The following is a 24,047-nucleotide window of genomic DNA, read 5'->3' as shown; positions in this document are numbered from 1 at the left end:
GACATGTTTTTTGTTCCATTGCAGGCTTGTTACGTGAGCACACAGAAGTGCCTTCATAAGCAGAAAGCTCACACTAGACTCAGTTTAACCTGGGTTTAGAATTTATTCTTCTCACATGCAAACACATTAACGAGAAGAAAGTTACCTTCCATCTTTGGTGACTCCACTGTCATTTGGTGGCAGCTCCACTGCATCAATTGCACTTTCTAGCTGAAGAAGAATTTCTTTGAGGGAACCAGGAGGAAAAATAGTTACGGTTCATAGAAACTCACCTCAGTAGCTCATCTGAATCCCTTTTTCAAATGCAGTTTATTCAGAAGCTACCATCAAAGACAACAACTTAGCTGCTTTCCTGATCCAAAAACAAGCTAAAATGATTAAAGCCTATTTCCTAGACGTCATCTCTAAATATTTGAATTAAACATTAGCAAATTCTATGACCTCAGCTCTTGGATTAAGTCTGTGGTACTCACAAAATACAGCTGCTCACTAAATATTGAACTCTTCTCTACAGATGGAGAAAGTTCTTGGAAATGCTTTCCAAACAGACATCTCAAGTCCTTGACACAATTGCTTCATAGCATCACCTTCTTACAGCAGAATGATGCAACGAATACGTTGCCAGCAAACATTATGAAGTGAAGGAACTTCTGGCAGAGAGACAAGGGATCCATTTATCTACTAAGTCTCACCTTCCAGGGAAGTAACTGCAACTAAATATTCAACAACAACCTCTGAAAAACAGAGATTTCCAAGGATTGCTCAGTTGTTAACAGTGACACTAGATGAACCTGATTATCCAGTTGCTAATCAATTAGCCTTTTGAAACAGTTACAGTAACAACTTCTAACAACAGAACAAAAATAAAACAAAAAGAACCTTACTCTTTATCTTTGCTATATCTTCAAGTTCCATGTTCAGCCCTGTTGAAGAAAAGAAAGATTTTAAGGAGGATCTTTCACATCTGCTTCATTTCATTCTTAGTTTCTTCAAGCCTTTTCAGAACTTATCAGTGTGGACATCACACAGCACTGCGTACATCAGAAAAACATGTTCTGTATTCCATTCACTGTTCCAATTCATGACTCTAACAATCAGAAAGATCGACACAACAGAACGGTGACACAGGAAGTGTAACGATAAAAGGACTAGAGCAAAGGAAAGGTTATACAAAGAAAAAGCAATCACCCACCTCTGAAGATTTAAGATTGCAGGGAAAACTCCACAAAAGAGGGATCTCCAGCCAGAGATCCTTCCCCATTGCAGCCAGCCCTTAAATGAGGTCTAAGAGAGCTGCAGCCAGACCCTTCCAGTCTTACAGCTGAACTGCCTCCACCTGTGCTCCCAGGGCTGACTGGGTCCTTTCCCCACGTGCTCTATCAGTGGCTCAGGCCGTGACTCAATGCTTACCGTACACATGGAATTTTACATCACATTGGTTTGGCCAAAGTTTTTGTGTTTGTCTGACATTATTAATGACCACTTACCTACCAATGAGTCCGTTTTCCAGAAGCTATTAGAAAAAGTTATTTTCTAGTTATATTTTCCAGTAAAACAGCAGTTTGTGGTCACCAACACACCTGAACTGATGCTCTCCATGTTGAATTCAGCATTTACTTCATTCTGTTGAACTACTTTGGCTTGTTCTTCCAGTACTAAGTTTATAACATCAATTGCTGAAGCCAAATCATAGGCCGTCAGGTCAAAAGAAGATGACTCTTCACACAATCTTTCCTAAAATACCAAGGAATGGAAGCATTACTCAGACTGCACAACATGGTGTTTGAGAGATGGCAACAGAACAGAGACCTACCACATTGTGAGCTTCATCAAGTATTATCACAGTCCCCTTCAGATCTATGTTGTGAGCTCGTCGGCTCTAGAGATGAGGAAGAGAGTGAGGGAACACTTATGGAGATTACAACTGATAGAAGAAAATATTCCTACCATACTAGGACTTAAAAGTTTATCAGAATTGATTTCACTCATCATTTTTGCAACCAGGGATTTGGAAGGAGTGAGGTGTAAACTAGGGAGATCTGGTTTGTGGGTTATTTTCGTGCTGTTTGATTTTTGCTTTTGTTCTATTTTAGCAAGTTTATCCTTGTGATATCTGTGCTGGGAGCTGATGCTCTGAAGACATCCTCAGCAACAACACGTCATCTAACTTCACAATGCTTCCCTGATTAAGGCGGCCAGAGGTTTTTGTTAGATGTATTAAAGCACTTAGTCTTTTTGCCTCTTGCAGCAATAGAATGTAAGCCAGCTTCTACTACAGCTCATGAATAAAATCAGGTTGCTGGTCACTGCAGAAACAAAAGTTTCTCAGAGCATGTGCAGAACTATTGCAAAGTGTGCTACTGAAATGTAATCAAACATCAAAGACATCACATTCAGCAAAGCTAATTTGAGCAAGACTTCAAAGAAATGAACGAAAGAGAAAAGCTTTGCTAACTGCAGGAAAGTAAAACTAAATAGTGAAAACCACAAAAGGGCAACCTGAAATAAAATTAAGAAAATTGTATTTAAAAACAGAGAAATGTGCTACCTTTGCGTCCAATAAATAGTTGTAAGGCATAAAAATAATATCTGCCTGCTGCTTCAGGCTTCGAGAGAGATAATAAGGACAAGCTCTGTTTAAAAAAAGAATACACACAGGTTATAAAGTAATAGTAGCAGAAATATTAAGAGTGCATTCATCATTCACGTACTATGTTTCATGCTCTCAGTGGTTTCTAATCAATTTTCCTAATGAATTGAAACTGTCATGTTTGCTTTTCAGGCAAATAGCTCTATCCATGCAAAACATGTAGTAAAGTGTAGAAACTAATGCCTATCAATGCACGCAGCTCAGCTGAACAAAGGAAAAAGGAAATTGATAGAGTGCTATTTGTTGCTGCATTATACTTTTAAACCTGGAGGCAAGCAGTAAATGCTGGGCTATTTTACCTCAAAAAACAGTCAAATCATCCTCTTAAATTTGAAACAAAACTGTAATGCTTGTCACATCAGATGACATTGGAAGCCTTTACTCAAGCAAGAATTAAAATACTGGTGATCTAATATGACTATCTTTGCACAAGAAAGAATTGAAAAAGACTGCTGTGTGATGAATACGACAGTAGAAGTTAAGGCTCGAGTACACACACTGTTTTATCAGAAGTTGTCTCTGCAATGTATCTGGCTACTTCACTTGGCTCTCAGTATTGCTCTGCTACTTTAGTGTATGTCCAGGCCATATCAACGCATTAAGAAGTACAAGCTGATGAACAGTTTTCACAATTGAGAAGGAGTAAAATCAGAGAACAACTACCTGTGCTTGCTTCCATTTTTAACCAAGTCTTCGATATCCATGATTGAGTCCATCAGCCCTTTCTCTGTAGACTTTTCTGTGAACAGTTATAACATTAGAACCAGAGGCTTAAGTGAAGGCACCCCACAAGGACTTCTCGTTACCCTGGTCATCACATTCATCCACTTCTTAATACTCAGTTCTTGAAAGACATGAATGCAGAGCACAGCACACACATATATATACATACCGCATATGAATGCACACACAGACTCTACCTACTCTTCCAAACTTCCCTACCTGCCAAGCAGCTCCCTCTCCAACAAATGGGGCTTTATTTCCACAGCCAAACTCACCTTCCACATTGTTATAAAAATGACAAGCACGAGCCATCACTTTCTTTCGGCACATATAGATCTGCAAAATATAGTACTTTTTAGCACAGCTTGTCAAGCACTGTGAAGTGAGCTAAGAGACAAAGAGTTATCCATTATCCGTAATGACACTTAATGCTACACAATCACATCCTCCTTCAAAAGCTACTGGAGATGCCAAACTAAATCTTGCACTAAGACAGATATAGCAAGCTCCACAAAATGCATGGGGAAAAAAAGAGCATCTTTCACTGCAGCCTCCAGTGATAAAACAATGTCAGGCTTAAGAATTACACACTTTATGTCAACACAAAAACCAGCCTGGCATGTTCATGTTACACGTGTTTTCAAGGCTCTGTTCTCACTTGCATGTGGTTGCTCTCCTGTCGTTTCACTTCAGGATTGATGCAAAGCTGCTCTCTGGAACCCAAAACAGATATCTTCGGCCTGTTCAAACAGAATATACAAACCTGGTGTTAAAAGATGAAGCAAGAAAGAAGAACACAGGTGAACACACCTATGTGGCGTTTAATGCCTCAAATGTGAGAGGTTTATGAGAAACAGATGAGCATAAAACACAGGTCAGAATCATAACCAATGAGTTAAGTCTGTCTGCAACAGCCACAGATACACTTCATAGTGCTACATTTGCCTGGGAACAGTGGGAGGCAATGAGTAGCAGCTTACATTGTGCAGTAGAAAATCTGGGTTTTGTTATGACAGATCAGCCAGATAAGCTGGGGCTGCCACTTATTGCAAGCTACTTGAGAGGCGGCTGTCATTCTTACATGCATCAGATCATGACAAGAATTAATGCAAGGAATTTTGGAAGCAAATGTGTGAAATAAAGAACCTAAACCTGACTGAATTCAGGAAATTCAACAACTGGAGGAGAAAAAGACAACAAAGAACCCCACATTGTACACACACGCATTAAGAGAACTACATTTCAGTATCAGTTTTTTATACCTTCATAATTTTATACAGACGTAAATTCAGACAGCAACTAAACAGTATTTTCTTCCACCTTTTCTTTAAATAGGAGCACTATCCTAAATCATATTTACCTGTAGACCGTGTTCTTTAATTCATTAATGACCTGCGTAAGCTGAGAGTGAGTTCTGGATGCATAAATGATTTTAGGAATGTCTGTGTAGTACGCTGTCAAACAGAGGGAAAAAGAGCAGAAAAACACTATTAGCACAACAAGAACATGCAATATTATTCGTTTCCTTTCCCAGCTGATGCTATGGCAACAATTTGCCTTGTAGAGACAAGAGATTCTGTCATGCAACTACTCACAGTCATAAAGAGAGCTCAACGCGCTTTTAATACTCTAAGAAAATTAAAAGTACAGAAATAAAAGCAGGTGTTTATTATGCATCACTCCCACTGAGTATGAAAAACAAAGCACTCACTTGGGATATCGCCATCCGTGGCAGCATTACCCCAGGAGGACATGGGTCTGTCAGGGAAGAGCTCGACCCCATTCATACGCTGTGCAATTTTGCGGGCTGAGATGGTATCTTTGAAGTGTTCTCTCCAGGCCAGAGTGGAACAGAGCAGGCAAAGGGTCTTTCCTGTACCTGTAGGGCTCTCTAGGATGCCATTTACTTTCTTTATTGAAGAGAAATAAAAGGAATAGGGGGAGAATGAGTAATTTGGAGGTTCAGTAGAACAAATACCCAGAGCTTTCTCACACAACAGAAAAATACACATCAATATAAAAGCTTTATAAAAGCACGACCTGTAGGACCCCCTAACTGCCTCTGCTGCCATATAACAGCAATAGGATGAGAGCTGACGGCCTCACATTGTGCCAGGAGGGGTCAGGTTGGGTGTTAGGAGATATTTCTTTCTCCCAAAGAACAGTGATGCAGGGTGGCAGGTTGGGGGTGGCAGGTTGGGGGTGCTGGGTGGTCTCACCGTCTGCAGACACTCGAGCACTTTGGCCATGTAGATCTCCTGACACTCATAGGGCTGGAATGGGAAATCCACCGTGACACCCCTCAGCGTGATCCGGGGCATCGCTGTTGTCCTATCCCTATAACAGAGCGAGCTGTTAGAAGCCGGTACAGGCCAGAGACCCACAAGAACTCGGAGACCGCCCCAGCCCCCAGCCCCCAGTCCCCAGTCCCCAGTCCCCAGCCCCCAGCCCCCAGCACCCAGCCCCAAGTCCCAGTCCCAGTCCCAGTCCCAGTCCCAGTCCCAGTCCCAGTCCCAGTCCCAGTCCCAGTCCCAGTCCCAGTCCCAGTCCCAGTCCCAGTCCGGTATCGCTGCCATTACTGCCTCCATTGAACCTCACCTCCCGCTCCACCGTTCAGAATCCCCGCTCCTATATCACGCGTCCTTCCGCCAACCCGCAGCGCGTAACTTCCGTCGGAAGCCCATGCGAGTCTTCCGGCTTTGCGCAGGAAGTGAGGCCTAGAGGGCTGTGTGCGTCCCAGCCGGACCAGGGCCGAGCGAGTGGGGCTGGGGGGCTGCGCCTCTCTATGGGATCTAATAGAGAGGCCTCGGGAGCTGTGGGTTGGGAGGGGATGAGACATGGTGGTGGTTTGGCCTTCAAGGACAGCAGGGCTTGAGCCTGAGGGGGGCTTCATTGCTCTGCTCAGGCCCTGGGAGGAGCCATGAAGCCCCTTTTGTCAGCCCCCCCCCCAGGCTGTGCCCCTGCAGTGTCAGTAATGGCTGGAGCATCTCCTCCCCTTATTAGAGGCTCGGGGTGATGAGATGGCTGTGCTTGCTCTATGGGGCTGCTTTGTGCCCTGCGTACCTGGAGCCCTGCACAGAGAGCAGCCACACAGCACCAGGTTTGCCGTGGAGTCACCCTGCCTGGTAGATAAGGGGATGTCTCTTATTTTGTTGGGCCTTCTGGCTTCTTCAGTAGTGAATATTGACAGGTGACTTTTGCTAAAGGTGAATGTGCTGCTCCTTTGTTCTCCTTTTGCTTCCCTTCAGCACAGTTCTCTGCCTCCCTTCATCCTCCTGGTGCACAGGAGCTGCCCAGAGCCTGCAGCCCCTCAAACCTCATGTGCCCACAACCAGCCCTGAGCTGCTCTGTGCTCATGGATCACTCTGTGTAAGATCCCAGCAAACCATGCAGCTCTTGTAATAAATAGGTAGGTATAGTTTACCCGAATCCCCAAATTTCACTGATCTACATTTTACCTGCCTACACAAGGAGAAAGGTAGGAAGAAAATCATATACATCTCCCTGTGTTGTTGCAGCATGCCACATTGTTAGACAGTTGCTGTGAAGATGCAGCACAGGATGTGGTTTAGTTTGCTGTATCTTGTCAAATAGCTCCAAGCAAACAGCAAGGAGTAATGTTAGTTCAAATACTTTACAGACCTTCAGTGTGACCCTGTTGTATGAGCTGATCTCAGACTTCTGGTATATGCTGTGTTCCGTTAGGGGAGTTACTTGTGTGGCTATTTTGCTTGCCAGTCTTTAAACTCCTTGAGCTGAACTTGACTGGCTTGTAAACTGTCTTTAACAGCAACTAATGGGCTGGAGAGATTAGAGTTATTCCTTCTGTGCTTTGCAGCGCTCCACACAAAATGTAACAATTTATTTTGCTTCTGTTTCTGAATATGCCAGAGAGCTCTAACTCGATACTCATCATGCAAGATTATGCTGCAAAAGAAATGACTTATTAAAGCTGTGAAGCACCGTAAGAATGAGAATAAAGCTTAAAAATGATCGCAAATATGTGGTTTTCTGTCATGATTTCTTATAACTTTCCTACACCAAAGAAGGATAATAGTAGTACTATGTCAAATCAGATTATTTTTAGGGTTATTTAGGTTGAAGCAATGTTACTTTTAGAGAAGAGCTGGAAGGCTACCAAACCCAAAAAGGAGCGTGAGTCAGCAGCCTGCTGTTGTCCGGGCTGTGTGAGTCAGCACTGGCTGAGGGCTCCTCATCATTCTGGAGGTTTGGTTCTCTGCACCATTTACCTTACTTGACCAAGTCTGCAGTGCCAGCATTGGTGAGTCTGTCATTGCTGCACCTGAGTGTTCTAAAATCAGAGCACAAAACCTCCCACAAGAGAGGGATTTGTTTCTCATTGAAGTTGCTGAAGAATTGTGGGGGTTCACTGAAGCTGGAACATCTGTTTGATGGTGTGACACAAACACAGGGAGCACAAGAAGTTGTCGTATGCCTGGACTTTCATTCTGGTTCCTGGCTCCCTTCATTCTTGCAAGGCAAAACTTTGAAAAGGGGGAAAAAGAGAGAAAAGGAAGGTTTTAAAGAACAAAACAGATCAGTTACTTGGCAGCCCAGACTCCACACTATTAGTGTTCATTAGATGATAAACCAAGACAGGAAGACATGCAGCCAACTGAGTTTTCCTCACTGCATGTTCGGGTTAGTGCGTGTTGGTTTTGAATGAACCATTTTCATTTGAAGCAGCACCTTCAAGGGGAGAAATACACAAAGGAAAGACCTTGAAAAAGACGATCCTCAAACTGTAGGGAAGGGGGGGTGTGAGTGACTGAAGTGAGCTACAGGGCCTCCTGCAAGCAGAAGGTTTGTGCAGTGCAGAAGTACAAAGTTCACTGTCTTTGGTTTTGTTCAGAGGCCACCTATGCAGGATTTCTCTTCCCATTTGAGGAATGGGAGGAGGCTTCGAAGAGCTGCATTGACTGACCATGAAATTGCTGCTATTTATGGGAAGGATATTTGTCTCCTTTGGTATAGGAGAGGATTAGGTTGCCATTCATTGTCCTCCTGAGGATGTGTGATGGTTCCTGCAGTAACCATCTGAAACTTCTGTTTGGCCACATAATTCTTTGGTTCTTTTGAACCCAGGTAATCCAGAGCCTTGATGTCTTTTCCTGCTGTTGGCTAATAGCAAAACAACAGCTTTCCTCTTTGACACTCAGACTTTCACACAGTCATTCTGTCATTAGGAAAATGAGTAACTATGAGTAAAAACAGATGAAGAAGCCTAAGCAGATGGGATCAGTGATTTGGTGGAAGCTGTGTGGCCATCACTGGCCATCACTGCACTGCTCACTTCTGTACCCACACCCAGGGGTGACCTGAATCCACAGCTTGCTTTGCACCTTTACGTGACTGAAGTAGCACAACTCTTCTCCCTGACCCAGTCCCTTTGTACAACTTGGCCTCGTTTCTCAAGTGCACAATGGTTATGAAGAAGAAACACCAGAATAACCCCGTTGTTTCCTTGCCTTCAGGGAAACATTTTCTTGATTTAGTGCTGGCATTGTCATGGATTTCTTGTTTTAGTTAACAATTTCAAGGGGTTGATGGCTGCCCTGTGTGGAACATTTATCATTTCATGCCAACTAAGGCAGCTTCTCCCAGCTTGAGACTGCAAACAGTACAGAAAGGTCTCATGCTATTGCCTGGCAGTGTGTTAGTCTCTTATATTGCAGTACCATAGAGAAATAGATCTTGAAAACACAGTTACATTGAAAATAAGGAAGAAAGATCACCCAGTTTAAGAGATGGATCCAGCATTAACTATATTGAAGTTATTTATGTGTCAGGTCATCTGTCATCAGTGCTGGAGCTGAAGCACATGCTGTGTGGTATGGCCACTTCCATGGAGTTTGCTCAGTGTTTCTTGTGCAGTGTGCTCCAATGGGACACGTGCCTTGCAAATGTCCTGTACCTTTTCTAAATAAAAGTTATGCAATTGCTGTCTGGGTGCTTCAGAACATTGCATGGGGTAGGCAGACCCTGTCAGACCTCCTGGGTGAATCAAAGCCAGAGCTGACACTGAATGGAGCAGGAGAATTCCAGTATTAGTGTGCCTGGGATTGCTGTTTTTACCTGCTGATGAGGAAATGTATTAATGAATCATAGGAAACTTCAGCCTGCATCCCTCAGGAAGACCTCTAAAGTCATAAAAATTCAGCCAAAAGAAAAAGCAGGGGATTTACAGCTGGGAAACAAGCCTTGAGTAGATGCAGGTAGCAGTTAATTGTCCGCTTGGGATTAAAAAGAATCCTGCTCCAAACATGAAGTGGAAATTTGTGGATAATGCCAATATTATCCTGAATTAGACTTAAGATTTTTATTTCTGTGATAAAGCTTTTCATTTTATGTACAGCACTGAGGGAATGGGGCACTTGGAGACTGGGAGACAAGAGAGGAAGAAAGGGCTCTGAGTCTTTCAGGGCATTCAGCAGACACTGCATGTAGCTCCCATCCCTGTTGCAGCCTCTCTGCCTGCAGCAGTGTGAGCAGCCCATGGATCCCTGCAGCTGCTGGGGGGGCTCAGCAGCGCCTGCATTGCAGTGCACTGGGGGGGCTGCAACCGGAGGCTGTGTGGGGGGCTGCAGGGCTCTGTGCAAAGCCCATCTGAAGGAAAAAGTGGTGATTCTGTGGTCCTGAGCGTGGCTGGGGGGCATGCTGCAAAAGGTGTGCTGGCCTCTAGGCCAGAGAAGAAACAAAGGGGGAAATGGTGGAAAATGGAAAAAGAAGAAAAGGAAAAGATGTCTTGATGCCTGAGAAATAATAATAATTAATACATACACATGTAGAGACAGAAAAGTTCCACTGGATTTGGAAGGCTCTGTTCTGCTCTTCTGCATCTACTTTTACAGCATGATCACCCCTAACTGCTGCCCCTTTGGTGCCCTGGTGCACAAACTGTGCCTAAAACCCCCCGTCCTTCCCTGCACTGTTTGGCTGAGAATGCAGCAGTGTTTGGGGTCTGGCTGTGAGCCCCATCCTCCTCATTACCAGAGCTCAGAGCCGCCCTTGGTGGCAGTTAAAAAATGAAATGAATGGAGTGAGATGAAATAAAAGGAAATAAGAAAAGAGGTAAATAATAAAGACAACAAAGATAATGAATAAAAAAAAACCAAAAACACCACCAGCAACAAATCTGCTCGGTTTTGCTTTCAATAGATAAAAGGGAAGGAGAGCAGCAGACAAGAAAGGCAGTCGCGGGGGAAGGCCATCTTTTGCCGGAGCTGGGTGTGTCTGTTCCCCCCCCCCCCTTAATCCCCCCCTCCCGGCTCCGCAGTTCTGGCAGCGGGCGAACGGGGAGGGACCGCCGTCAAAGCAGCCCGGAGGAGCCGGAGTCGCTCATTGCCGCCGCCGCGGATCCTCCCGTCCCTCCGCTCCATCCCCGCGCTGCGGGCGCTCCGCTCCGACCTTACCTCCCCGTACCCATCAGCATGGCCAGCACCGTCTCAGGTAGGGCTGATAGTTACCCTTGTTCTCTTATATATATATATATATATATTTGGAGGTTTCTTGTTTTATTTGTTCTCTTTGGGCTGTGCTGGTTTTGATGCATTGTTCCCCACCGCCCAGCACACACCCCCTGGTGCGAGGCAGTGGGTGCTCTTTTGATTTTAATAGCGATCCACCCATGATAAATGTGTCTATTTATACGATGGCTGCTGCTACTTTGCACCATCCGACGATGCTGCCTGCCAATTAATGGTAATTTCCGCAGTGTGATGCAGCTTTCTATTTATTCCCCTTAAAAAACGTGCATGGGGTGTAGCTGGATGCAGAGAAATGCAAAATGGCATTTCCTTACAAAATCCCTTTAAAAAAAATGCCTAATCCCAACCTGGGCGCACTGCTGTGCCTTCTCCCAGCTCCCCACCCTGTGCTTCTTTCATCAGGAGATGCTCCAGGGGAGCGGTCCTCTGATGGCGCTGGTGAAGCAGTGCTGCAGGGCAGCCGCCCTCCCTCTCTCTCTCTCCCTCCCTCCTCCTGCAGCAACACTGGGGCTCTGAGTGGGCTCTGCTACCCTAAAAGTGATCCTTGTCCTTTTGGTCTGGAGAGCAAGGATTGAAATGGCTGGAGATGAGGCGGAGGGGAAAATCCTGCATTGATACAACAGACAGTGGGTGTGTTCAGGGGGTCTTTATTTTTTCCTTAAAGAATAAATAGAAGTTTCTGGAGAAAACATTTACATACATAAAGAGGGGCTTGGGTGGGTGAAGCTGAACCATGCCGGGCTGGGGTATGGGGCTGAATAGGAAGAGAAGACAAAAGGGAAATGTGGGGAGTGCTTTTGTGCCCCCTCCATGGCAGAGAAGCAGGCAGAAGGCAGCAGACGTACCTGCCTCTTCCCCTGCCCTTTGCTGGGTCCTTCTGGGTGTTCTCTGTTCTTTTCTCCTTTTAAAAGGGATGGGAAGATGGGAGGTGTTGTGGGGCGGGTGAGGTGTGGTGGGCTATGTGTGCAGATGTAGGTGGGGAAGCAGCACATCAAAAGGTGTCTGAGTGGTAGGAAATCTTCAGCCATTATATGCATTTGTGCAAGTGTCCCCAAGCCGGGGTGTTCTGGGAGGTTCCCCCAGCTGCTCCCACCCTGTGATGGGGCTGGGGGTGTTTGCAGCTGGGGAGGGGGCATGGATCCACTCGTGGGGACACAGCAGGCTGATCGGCCATCACACCAAGGGTGTAGCTAGCCCAGCGTGGGCAAGGTTCTGAATGCATCCCCCATTTGGTGCATTCTTGCTTTCCCAGCCCCATGCCTGTAGCACATTTCACCTGCTGGAAGATGCAGTTTTACTGCCAGGGTAGACTTCAGATCATGCAGGAGTGTGTGCTTCACAAAACCTTGCTTTCTGTGGCTCTCTGCAAGCAGGGAAGCGATGTCAGGGGGTTGGAAGGCAGGGCTGTGGCAGGAGGAGAGCAAGGCTGAGCCTCGCCCAGCATTGCAGCAAGCAGCCTCTCACCAGCTGCTGTCTCCATAGCAGGAACAGACTGGAAAAGCAAGAGAAAAAAGGCAAGCTGCTCCTTAAAACAAGGAAAAAAAAGATCCTGTTTTCTCTTTTCATTATCCCCAGCCAAAGCTAATCCACGCTGCAGGGAAAGCAGCTACAATTGTCTGCAGCTGGTGCCCAGGGGCTGATTCCCCCTTGGGAAGATTTTCTTGGGTTTATTCAAACAAATTGCCGGGATGGTAAGAAACAGGGCTCACTTCCCTCAGCCCAGCAGTTGGCACTGGCTTCCACCTTCGGTTTTTGCTGGCCAGGGTTGTGCCTGCTAGTGCAGAAGCGGAGGGAGCAGCAGCACATGCTCAGTGCAGGTTCAGCTGCAGTGCTGCAGGGCCGGAGCCCCACACACCCTCCTGCAGCAGCTGGACAAAGCTTCGTGCTTCCTGCAGCACCTAATGGGATCCTGTGGGGCTCTATAGGGCTGGAGCTTTCCCCGTTGTGTGTAGTTGTCTGGGTTGATCAGAAGCCAGGAGCACCAGCTTCCTCCATAGAGATTATGAAATGATGCGGTAAGGTAGGAGCCCCATGGGCTTTTCTCGGATGCTGGTGTCTGTGAAGGAGGAGCTGAGAGGAGCTGCTGCTTGGCATTCATGGATCCTGGAGTTTTCCCTCCTGCACTGAAACGTCAGAGCTCTGTGGCCTGACATGGGCACGGGTTGCCCTCTTACTCCCTTTTCTGAATGGTGTTGATGGACATCAAGCAGCATTGCTTCATACTTTCATTTCTACTGCTGGAGACAGTCAGGGCTCTTTGTGCTTCTCTTCTCCATCGCAGTGTTCTCAACAAATCACTATTTATTTTCTCTCTCCATTGTTGATGGAGTGCACATGGTCTGTCTTAGATATTATGGTACTTTTAGTGGGACATCAGTTTTGCAGGCCAAGAGAACCCCTTGCAGGCATTTCTTTTTAATTTAATTGTTCAGCTGTGTCTCAAGCAACGGATCTAAATCTGTAGATAATATATTTTCTTTCTAATATAAGCCATATCTTCATTGGTGGCACCATGTTGGTACTGGGTTGACCCTCAGACATCTCAAAATTCTCCTATGCAGAAGGGAGCTAAACTGCTGCTTATATCATCAGCTATGATTTAGAAATACAGAAGAGTTAGAGGGCAACCAAAGACCATGTGAATGTGCTGTAGCACTTTGGCACATCCCAAGTGGTGAAGGATATTTTTTCACCAGGATATTTTCTAACAGCTCTTTTATTCTTCTGAGGTTCCTCTACATGTATAGTGCCATACCGCAGAATCTTGTGTTCTCTGAACGTGTTTATGCAAATAGTATCTCTGTCTAAGGTGCAAGTACAATAATCCTCGGATAAGGAAAAGGAAAACAAAATCCAAAGGAACCAAATGGCTGCCTGTGGCTCAATGTGGCACTGAGCTCCTGACTTTGTCCCATTAACAGCTTGTCCTCTTCCAAGCTACTTGTTAGCAGCTTCTCTTTGTCTTATCCAACCCTGACCATCCAAATCTGCATTTGTCCCAAACCTGTAAACACTCTGGGAGAGTTGCCTCCATTTTGGCTTCTTCATCTGCTTTAGCAAGCAACCCAGCCCATACTCTTCTACTTCCTGATGACCCTTCACTAACCTGCTGAGGCTGCTGGCTCTTTGCTGCACTGCTTGGACCCTTCTCCCTTCCTCAGCCAGAAGAAGGGGAGGTTTCCCTGATTATTTTCCTGCAAAACACCTGCTCCAGCATTAGAGAGGGAGTGATTTATCTAGTAACCTTCCTTTGACCTTGCTACCAAATACGGCTCATTCGGTCTCATCCATTTTAATTCTCCGAATTCATACAAATGATTTTCAGTGTGCCTCTGGCTCATTATGATTTACACTGTATTGGTGTTGTGCCTTACCAGCCCTGTTCTATTTTGCTGGACATCATTATACATCTAACATCTAATGAGACAGCCTTCAGCTTCCTTTTATCTGGTCCAGAAGCAAAGAACCAGAATTTTTGACCAATATTGGGCTGGATATGGAGAACCCTGTGGTCCGTGCACATCACCAGAGAGAGATGGTTCATGTTACTCATACCTTGCGCCCATCCCCAGTCACTTCTCCATTTCCTGCTCCACAGCCACTCAGGGAGCAACTGGATGGTGTCCCTGGGGCTTAACTTGAAGATAAACACATTACATGGACAAATGCTGTGTGTAGAGCTCACGGGAAGCAGTAGGAATAAGAGGATGCATTATGTACTGTGCAGCACTAGAGGGAGCTCAGGAAATGGGTCACTGGAGAGGAAGGAAGCTGAGAGCATGTTCGCTTCATAGCAGGTTGGTAGAGGCTTTGGTAATCTGCCTTGTTCTCCTTGCAGTGGGGAGGAAGTAATCTTGTTCGTGCAATATGGAAAATGCTGAGAAAAGCTGGATGAAACATTTTAATTAAGATTAATTCTTGAATGGTTTGTGCAGTGGAATTGAAACAGAGCAGAATCCAACCGTGCTTGTTACTGGGCATAAATATTCAGAAGTATTGCACCTTTTCAGATAACATTGTCGTTTAGTAACTACCAGAAGTCCAGTGAAACCAATAATAAAGTTTTCCCCACCTTACAGGCTGATTAAATAAAAAGTCCAGCTTTTCTGGTCTAAATGTTATTGAAATATGTAAATTTGTGCACTGGAAGGCACATGATCTTTCCTGGCAGGAGCTGATTGCATGTAATACTCTGGCCAACCATCTGTCTTCTCTTGCTTCAGGGATTATTCATCCTGACATAAATATGCCCTCAGAACTTTACATCTATTGGTAAATATGAGTGTAGACACTCCTGAGGCAAACTGATGAGTGCAAGGTTTCCAGTTGTGGTCTTTGCCCTGAGAGCTTTAAGCATTCTCTTTCTGATGCAACCGAAATTGAAAGACTTTCTTCAAGAGACCTTGGATTTAATCTCCTTTGACTCAGTTTCCTCCCAAGGTTCGGTTTTTCCCTATTTTCACGCAGAAACTCCCAACCTTGGCGCTGCCCGGGGCCTCAGGCGTGGTGCTGAAGGGACAGCTCCATCGACTGGTAGCGGGGATGGAGGGGTTGTGGTGCTGAAGGGACAGCTCCTCACGGAGCCGTGTTCCGGCTGGGCCGGGCGGTTCTCGCCCCTTTCCCGTTGCTTTCCCCCGGACCAAGCTGTGCAGTTGCCATGGATTTCCATGGCACAGAGGGCTGCCCTATTGGTGAAGCTCTTTGGCTCTTTACCCCTCAGCACGCCGGTCTCTGGGGCTGTCAGCTCTCAGCCTTGCTCCTTCGGCCCATGTGCCCACATGCTGTTAATTGCATCTGACGGCTGGCGCCGGGGTGCAGCTGCTGGCTCCAGCTCCGGGAGAAGGACGCAGAGCACTTCCAGGGCTCATTAAAGCACTGCCGCAGCTCAGTGGAGCGATGTCCTTTTGTCCTCCTCTCTCCTCTTCATTTTAATTGACAGAGAGGGACGGTCAGTTTGTGCTACAGAAGGGAAGCAGGACAGGGAAGATCCCAGTGGAACGAAGGCAGCTGCTAAGAAGTGAAATCACTACAATAGGCCTCCTGAAATGCAGGGCTGCAGCGGGCACTCATCTACACAGAAAACCACAAAATCAGAACTGGGGAGCTACTGAAGTTCAAGTAATGACATATAAAGCATTGTGGTTTATAATAAGTGCTAGGAGTTAAACTGGTGGGTCAGCAACGTGGCACATCTGCTTAATGTCTTGGCTTCACCCAGAATCACACATAATGGTAAAGCAAGGACCTTGGTGCTCTCTGTTAAGTGGTAATGTCTCTCATTGGGTCCAGGGATCCTCCTCTGGGTTCTTGGCAGCACATTATGAGATATAGTAGTTTAACTGATGCATGCTGCTCTTCTAGTACAATGCTGCACTCTCGGAGGCTTTCCAAAGTCTTTTCCATTAAGAACAAAATCAAAGATGTCCTGCTTAATTGCTGATGTAAACTATTCCTATCTGACATGCATTTAATAGCAAAGCTGGACAGGGCATTAAAATAGCATGCATCATGAACTGGGAAAAGTTCAATACTTTTGAACAGTGAAGGGACTGTTGGTCAGCCACAGGAGGATGTTAAATAGGATGATGTTTTGTAGTTGGGAGGGCAAATAAATGCTGAGATATAGTATGCAAATAGACTCACTTTTTTCCCAAACAGAATACCAGAGGGAAAGCAGAGGAGAAGCTGCATGCCCTGCTGTTGTTAGGGCAGCAGTGCATGCACTTGTTATCTCTGAGGGTGCAGCGGTGCATCCTCCAGCTGTGGGAATGCTGAGCAAACTTAAGGGGTCACAGTGGCAGAGCTTGATGGGACCATGTATTTCCCTGTCCTTTGCAGAAAGCCATGGGCACAGCATTTACTGTGACTGCAGTCCAATATCAACCTCTGTCTATATGAACCCACCTGTGCTGTCCCTTGCCTGCTCCTGCAGTGAAGGACTTACACTGGGAAGTTGGAAGTTCTCCTCACAACTGACTGCAACTTTCCTCTTGATCCTGATGTCAGGAAGTTGCTGAGGGTTAAGAAATATTGCTAGGTGTCAGTGGGCTTCTGAGTCTGGAACTATGATGGAGAATGTGTTTGGACAGCTGTCCTTTTCTGATTCACTACAAGAGCAATAGCGTGTCTGCTCCTGAGTGGGAAAATTTTCCACAGCAACTTCCACCTCTGCAGATGGCAGAATCCTAATGTGTGTCTTCCTATGACATTTGCTACACTGGCTGATAATTTAGTTTGCTCTAGTACTCCTTGGGGACACTTGGAAAACCCATAGCAGCCTGGAAGTCTTCCACAGAAGCTGGTAGCTGTAAATGCTTTTCCCTGTGTCTACTTGCTTCATTTCTACACGAAAAGGGGCTACTATTGCCATGAGACTCTTGTCATTGCTATTTCTTCTTTTTCAGCCTACAAGGAGAAAATGAAGGAGCTGTCTCTGCTCTCCCTTATCTGCTCCTGTTTCCACACCCAGCCGCACCCCAACACCATCTACCAGTATGGAGGTATGTAACTTGCTCCCACAGAAGCTGCAGAGCTGTTGGCACATGCTGTGGTTGACACTTTGGTACCAGTGTGGGCACTCTCATCCTGGGGCAGAAATCCCCACCTCAGCCCAGGGTTCTTCTGCTAAACCTCCTTCTCCAGTTTATTCTGTGTAGACAACTCACATTTTCCCTAAAGGAACTGATCCCAGAGGCTGTCCAGTTCCTACTGGGGTGAGCTCTTGTTTGTGTTTTTCCCCCCCCTAGATATGGAGGTGAAGCAGCTGGATAAGAGGGCATCGGGCCAGAGCTTTGAGGTGATCCTGAAGTCTCCTTCAGATTTGTCTCCTGAGAGCCCCATCCTTTCCTCTCCCCCCAAGAAGAAGGACCTGTCCCTGGAGGAGCTGCAGAGGAGGCTGGAGGCTGCAGAGGAGAGGAGGAAGGTAACGAGATGCCCTGAAGCAGCAATGGTAGACATTGCCCCAAACCCTAAAAATGGTTGATCAGGAGCAATCTAAAATGACTGCTGATGTTGTTCTCACATATTATTCAGTCACAGTCAGGTGAGACATGGGGAGGATGCAGTTCTGCAACCTGGCATTAGGCAGAATTAGGCAGGAAGTTGGATGTGGTGGCCATAATTGTCCTCTGTGCCTAAAACTGTACAGCTTTATGGAGCCCTGTCTGATCTCACGTGCATGGCCAGGTCACGGGAGTTCTTAGCAGCTGATGCAGGAGATTGAGCAGCTGGTCATATAGCCAGATCAGCCTCTAGCCTGGCTGTTATGACAGCTGCCTGTGCTATTTCCCACATCACTGCAAATGCCTTCTGGAGGGAGGTGGTCAGCAAAGCTCTGTGGGGTCCAGAGCAAGGCTGAGGGGTGCTGTCCCATTGCCTCACCAGACCCAGGAGGCTCAGGTGCTGAAGCAGCTGGCGGAGAAGCGGGAGCACGAGCGGGAGGTGCTGCACAAGGCACTGGAGGAGAACAACAATTTCAGCCGCCTGGCTGAGGAGAAGCTCAACTACAAGATGGAGCTGAGCCGGGAGATCCGCGAGGCGCACCTGGCTGCCCTGCGGGAGAGGCTGCGTGAGAAGGTGAGTATCAGGGGTGCTGGCACCCATGGGTGGGTGCTGTGGGGTCTGGGGAGGTCACAGGATCATAGGATCATAGAATATCCTTAGTGGGAGGGGACCCATGTGGAGATGTGCTCCTGCCCTGCAGTGCTTCACTTCTTGCAGATGAATGCCCCTGTCCTCAGGGTGTGTTGATGTGAAACTGCCCCCATAGCTTTTCTTTGACTGGTACAAACCATGCATGCAGGACAGGAGGAAAATAGGGCAGGCAGGAACAGACACTGTTAGCCTGTACCTCTCTCACTGCTCACCCACAACCCTCAGCTTACCCTGAGGACTGATCACCTCGTGTCCTCTCTCTTGTTTTTGCAGGAGCTGCATGCAGCTGAAGTGCGCAGGAACAAGGAACAGCGGGAGGAGATCTCTGGATAAAGGGCTTTTCTACACATCCAGCACCTGATTCCTGTTAACAAACCGACCGACACGTTTTATTTTCTTTGTTTAGATGCAGCGTTTGGTTCTCCATCCTCCCCCCCCCCATCCCCTGGTGTTCGTCCCCCCAGCAACACGCTTCTCTGTCTGCATCCTTAATCGTTTGGTGCTTGTGGGGAGTCACAGGTCATAGGGACCTCTCAGCAGAATAGCAGCTAGTTCACATGAAATAGAGATCAGTCAATCAAGCAGCTTCTTTGGAGGGTTTGTCCTTTTTTCTTAAAAACAAAAAACAACTTATTTCTTAAACTCGTGTAAAAATTGAGCTATTAATAAATTCAACCAGCAGTGTCACAGAGATACAGAATTCTTATCCGGGGGCTTTTACTACTCTTGGTGTTTGCTCTGAGCTAAGTATCAGGATAACAAGGAGTGATCGTTTCTGTGTGTAAGCAGAGCAATGAGCAAAGTGTCAGTGGAGACAGCCAGGCTGGCTGCATGGCACTGCCATGTGGCTCCCAGCCATCCCTGCAGCCAGGGTAGGCAGCAAGCCAGTGTCCTTATCTCGGATAGTGTGGAAATAGGGGAGGGTCTCAGCACAGAGCTTGGTGCTGTCATAGAATGTTCCCAATCCCATCCTTTTCCCCGGCCCCATTCCTGTCCTCATCCATGTCTCCTTCCCCATCCCTATCCCTGTCCCCCATCCCTGGTGGCTGCAGGCTGAGCCCCCTGCCCCCCAAGGGCTCTGTCACCTCAGCTTTGCAGAACATCAGGAGGGTCCTCAGTCTGCATCCTGCCAGCCCTCCACGACCCCCTCTGAATGTAGGGACAGGACACGGTGGTGAGGCCGCCTGCTGGCAGGGAGGACATCACTCTTCCCAAGGATGGATGAGGCTCAGTGGATGCTGAGAACAGGGAGCTCCTGGGCAGCACTTCGGGACAAGGACTTACCAGCAGCACTGGATGAGGTGGAGCTGAGCAGGAGCAGTTCTGCAGGAAGGGTGAGGAGGTGTGTTCCCATGCTCGTTTCTTGGCTATCTTTAGCTTTTCAAAGCCTATTTTTAAGCTAATGTTGTCTCTTGGTGGAGGTAGGGATGAGTGGAGGATATGCAATGTGACAGTGGTAGGTGACAGCAGAGTGATGCAGGCAGGTGGCTGACAGCCTGGGGCTCCCTGACTGCTATTGCCATGGTTTTGGGAGGCAGCTGAAGTCCCAGCACTGCAGGGCTGTGCCCATGGGACCTTGCACCCACTCTGCTTCTGCCTTGAAAAGCTGAGAGGAAACATTGCACCCAAACACACTGCATTGAATTGGGTCCAGCTGTGCATGGGATGCAGTGCTGAGCAGCCATCCCAGCCTGTGGTGGGATTTGGGGCAGGAGGTGATGAGGGTACCCCCGTGTTGTGCATTGGTGTTGTGCTTTGGGGAGGGCAGCATGCAGGGGGTGGGCTGCTGGGGTCCCCTGTGCTGTGCGTGAAGCAGAAGGGGATACCCCATCCCTGGAGGTGGGATGGGTTCCTGAGCAGCCTGATCTGGTGGGGGCAACCAGCCCACAGCAGGGGGATGATCTTTAAGGTCCCCTCCAACCCAAGCCATTCTACAGTAACACCATCTGCACCACAGGCTGTGCGCTTCCCTCTCCATCTCTCCAGAAAAGCAATGCTGGCTCGGTTAGGACCTGATGTTTTCTGTCTAAGGTGTGCTTTAATTACACACACAAAACAAACGGTTATGACCAAAAAAAAAAAACCCCAAACCAAAAAGAAAACCCACCAAAAAGCCAAAGGGCAGCACTGCTGGGGGTCCAACCCTGAGCTCTTTGCTGATCTCCCCACAAGTCCCCAAGGATCCGGGAGCGACCCCTCCGCAGCCATAGAGCATTTGGGGGGATCTCTGCTCCTGCAGGAAGGGCTCCCCCCGGTGCTGGGGTACTGCAGAGTGCTGGGGGCAGAGAGGGAACCGGAGCAGAACCGAGGGTTGACTTTCTTAGCAGTAGCCAATGATCTGTTTATAGTAGCAGCTGTCTTAGATACTCATCATTGTAGAGCGCGGCGTCGCCGCCGGCATCACCTCATCCATATAGTGACAAGAAATTAAAGAGAGAAAAAAAGAAAAATGTTTAAAAACATAAAAACAAAACCTAATTTTAAAAGTAATTTAAGCAAAATATTTGTGTGTAAGAAAGGGTTGAAACTGTCCCATGTCTGTGTCCCACGCTGGTGGGACCTGAGGAAGTATCCGCGAGATGTTAACCCCGTCCTGCTCTCTGTGGTGCTGAGTGTTTGCTTGGTGTGTACTTCTGACCTGGAGCTTGTTGTAAATACTGTTTTTAGTACTATGATTATTACTATGATGATGATTATTCTCCGAAATGTTGTACTCATGAGCAGGAGTCCTAAAGGAGAGAGATGAGCACCTTCCCTATGGAGCAGGGCTGCAGCACCCGCCCAAGGATGGCACAAGGTGTTTGTGCTCCCATCAGTGATTTGGCATCAGTGAGTGTGTGAGGGCTGTGCCCTGAGCTGAGGGGTGAGAGTGAGGTGCTGTGGGCTCAGCGGGATGAAGCTGTGCAAGGAAGGGGCTCACTCAGGGCTGAACCTGGGGAGCCGTGCCACGAGGGTTAAGATGTGTCTGAAGGATGCATTGCTGCAGGCTGAGCCATGCATTGGTGACAGCAGGGACTGCCACACATGTGTGTGGCCAGGTGCTGCCCTGCCGTGCCATGGGTGGGTGCTCCCAAGGTGGTTTGCCCCTCACACCACTGCTAGGCTGAGCCTTTCTTTGTCTCATCAGCCCTGAGCCACACAACTGCTGTGCCATAACCCAGATGTGGGGTTACCTTTGAGTCAACCCTTCTGTGGACAATTCATGATCATGTGAACCCTACACTGCGGCCAGCTGCTATTGCTGCCCTGTTAGCTGGGGGTGAGCATCCCTGGTGTGGGCTCTGCCCCGCTGCAGGACTGTGTGTGTGCAGAACTGCACCCATGGGGATGGGGTTTGCACTCACACTGTTGTGCCACTGGGAGTGAGGCAGGGAATGGCTGCTCATGGTGCTGGAGGTTTCTCATACCCCAAAGCAGGGGTTGGGGGTCCCATTAGCAGAGCCCACCGTGGAACCATTCTGAGCTGGAGGTGGTTGTTGTGTGAGAGAAATGATGATGGAAAACAAGGAAGGAAAAAGAAACTGAGTGTGACCCCCACGTGTGCCCATCTCTCTCCGTGAGTTGGTTGTTTGAGTTCTAAGGCTCCTGTGTGTATTGTGGGAATACCAATAAAAGGCATTAAACAGAACCTGAACCTGAAGGTTTTACAAAACAGAATCCAAGCCTCTGTATGTTCAACGAGTACTTTGCACCTGTACAAAAGATGCAGAAACTGAACCCATCCTTTCTCACCATTCTCAGAGGAAAAGTAATGCTCAAATGCAGGTACCACCCCGAGCCCTGCACTTAGAGGTGAGGGCATGCAGCAGTAACAGAGGATGAGCAAAACGTTATGAGATGATTGCAAATACAATAAATCCAGTTCTGGAAAATGTGTGAGCTGCTTTTCTTTCCAACACTCTCCCCCCTCTCCCCACACCCTCCACCTCCTGTGTAATGTTTCCTAAAGGCAACATAGCCCCCCCTCCTACCCCCACCCTGAGGCAGCATCCCAACAGAACCCCAGAGTGAGATACTCCTAAAGCATCCCCAGTGCTGCAGCATTCAGATGGGTGCCCCTTTGGGATTCCCTCAGGTGCTGCCCTGAGGAATCTGCACTGCTGCCTTAGTGAGCCTCCATCAGAATAGGCAGAGCCCACCACTCCCAGCCCCTCCGGCTCCAAAGGAACATTCCCAAAGCAGCATCCCTGTGTTTTGGGGCCCTGTCCATATCTCTGCAGGAGCAATGCTGGGGCTGATGCACCACAGCTCATCCCATGTGCACAGGATGCCACCATCCCCACAAACAGCACTTCTATTTTTGCAGTGTGACCTTGGCAGTTTGGAAGATAAGAACCCAACTGGGAACGCAGTGCAGCTCAGTGCTCGGAGGTTCTCTATCTGCAGCTCCAGGCATGGGGGCCTGTAACAACGTGGTGATCCTATGTAAAAATCCTATCCCTTGGCACTAGCTGAGCTTGCAGCAAAAGGGAGATTTTGCTTCCCAGGAGATCACAGACCACAGACCTACTCTCTTTATTGCACCTCTGTCATTGGGGATGGGAGGGAGGTTTATGTTGGAAAGCAGCTTTATGTTGTCTGGTGGTTGAGTTACCACTGCTGGGTGATCTGGTGGTATTTGAGGAGAAGCAAAATAAATCTGATGGGTGGCAGCCCTGCCCACAGCATTGGAACATGATGGTGCCAAGCCAAGCTATGGGTCTGTGAGACTCTGACACCCACTGAGGAGGTGACACCCATAGGAGAGGTGTCCTGAGCTGCACAAAACACCCCCACAGACACGGTCTCTGTCTTCTCCAGGTGCAAAGCACACATTTCTATCTCCAGTTTGATAACGCATTGCTGATAAAGACAGTGGAACAGCCATCAGAGAACGTAGCTCTTCAGACCTCAGGGTCGGTGGCAGAGCACTGTGGCACAGCTCTTGCAGGGCTGTGAACACTGGGGGAGTGGGCACAGCCCTGGCACTGGGAGCTCATTGGTGGCATCCTGGGGTCTCCCTTGAAGCACTGCATGTCCTGCATGGAGGAGTCTGCCCCCTCCCTTACAGCCCCTTTGGATCTGGAAGGGACACTTTCAGGTCTCCCTATGGCCCTGCACCCTCCACACTGCACAGCCTCAGCTCTCAACCTGTCCTCGTATGGAGGCGTTCCATCCCTTGGAGCCTTTTTGTGGCCCTTCTCTGGATGCATCCCAACAGACCCACGTCTCCAATGTGCTGCAGATGGATGCAGCGCTGCAGGTGAGATCCCACAGCACAGAGCAGAGGGGCAGGACCACCTCCCTGTGCTGCTGTTTGAGCTGCTTTGGGTGCAAAATCCATGTGCAAGCACTGCTTTGCATTTCTAAACGGAATGAATGCATGGACGGGCATTCACATGCATCAGTGGGGTGGGAGAGGTGTGTGTGTGTGTGTGTGTGTGTGTGAAGATAGACATGCCCAGCACCACATTGCATTTGGCTCAGGTGCATACACTCCCCATGCACACCATGCCCTGTGCTGGGGGTTATGC

The 24,047-nt window shown here is 47.8% G+C and overlaps 2 protein-coding genes across 4 annotated transcripts in view; one reads left to right on the top strand and one right to left on the bottom strand.

The window, feature by feature from the left end:
• RTEL1 (regulator of telomere elongation helicase 1) overlaps positions 1-6,084 on the bottom strand; it is a 31,223-nt gene extending 25,139 nt beyond the window's left edge. For all 3 annotated transcript variants that reach the window (XR_001559160.2, XM_015881901.2, XM_015881903.2), the window contains exons 1-12: positions 5,972-6,084; positions 5,593-5,710; positions 5,085-5,283; positions 4,734-4,827; positions 4,032-4,113; positions 3,649-3,709; positions 3,314-3,389; positions 2,549-2,633; positions 1,814-1,879; positions 1,581-1,734; positions 885-923; positions 146-224 (exon numbers count right to left, since the gene is read on the bottom strand). Coding sequence is in view for 2 of the 3 variants with exons in the window: in XM_015881901.2 (XP_015737387.1) it covers positions 146-224; positions 885-923; positions 1,581-1,734; positions 1,814-1,879; positions 2,549-2,633; positions 3,314-3,389; positions 3,649-3,709; positions 4,032-4,113; positions 4,734-4,827; positions 5,085-5,283; positions 5,593-5,694 (1,037 nt within the window). In the remaining variant the exon portion in view is untranslated. The remainder of the gene's footprint in view (positions 1-145; positions 225-884; positions 924-1,580; positions 1,735-1,813; positions 1,880-2,548; positions 2,634-3,313; positions 3,390-3,648; positions 3,710-4,031; positions 4,114-4,733; positions 4,828-5,084; positions 5,284-5,592; positions 5,711-5,971) is intronic.
• Positions 6,085-10,658: 4,574 nt separating this feature from the next.
• Positions 10,659-22,162, top strand: STMN3 (stathmin 3). The gene is made up of 5 exons (XM_015881997.2): positions 10,659-10,843; positions 17,286-17,381; positions 17,628-17,803; positions 18,265-18,456; positions 18,808-22,162. The coding sequence occupies exons 1-5, from the start codon at positions 10,825-10,827 to the stop codon at positions 18,865-18,867; spliced, it is 543 nt and encodes a 180-aa protein (XP_015737483.1). The 5' UTR covers positions 10,659-10,824; the 3' UTR covers positions 18,868-22,162.
• The last annotated feature ends 1,885 nt before the right edge of the window (positions 22,163-24,047 follow it).

Source organism: Coturnix japonica, chromosome 20, assembly GCF_001577835.2.
Source record: "Coturnix japonica isolate 7356 chromosome 20, Coturnix japonica 2.1, whole genome shotgun sequence".
NCBI lineage: Eukaryota > Metazoa > Chordata > Aves > Galliformes > Phasianidae > Coturnix > Coturnix japonica.
Note: the sequence above shows the minus strand (reverse complement) of the source record. Positions and strands in the feature narration are given on the sequence as shown.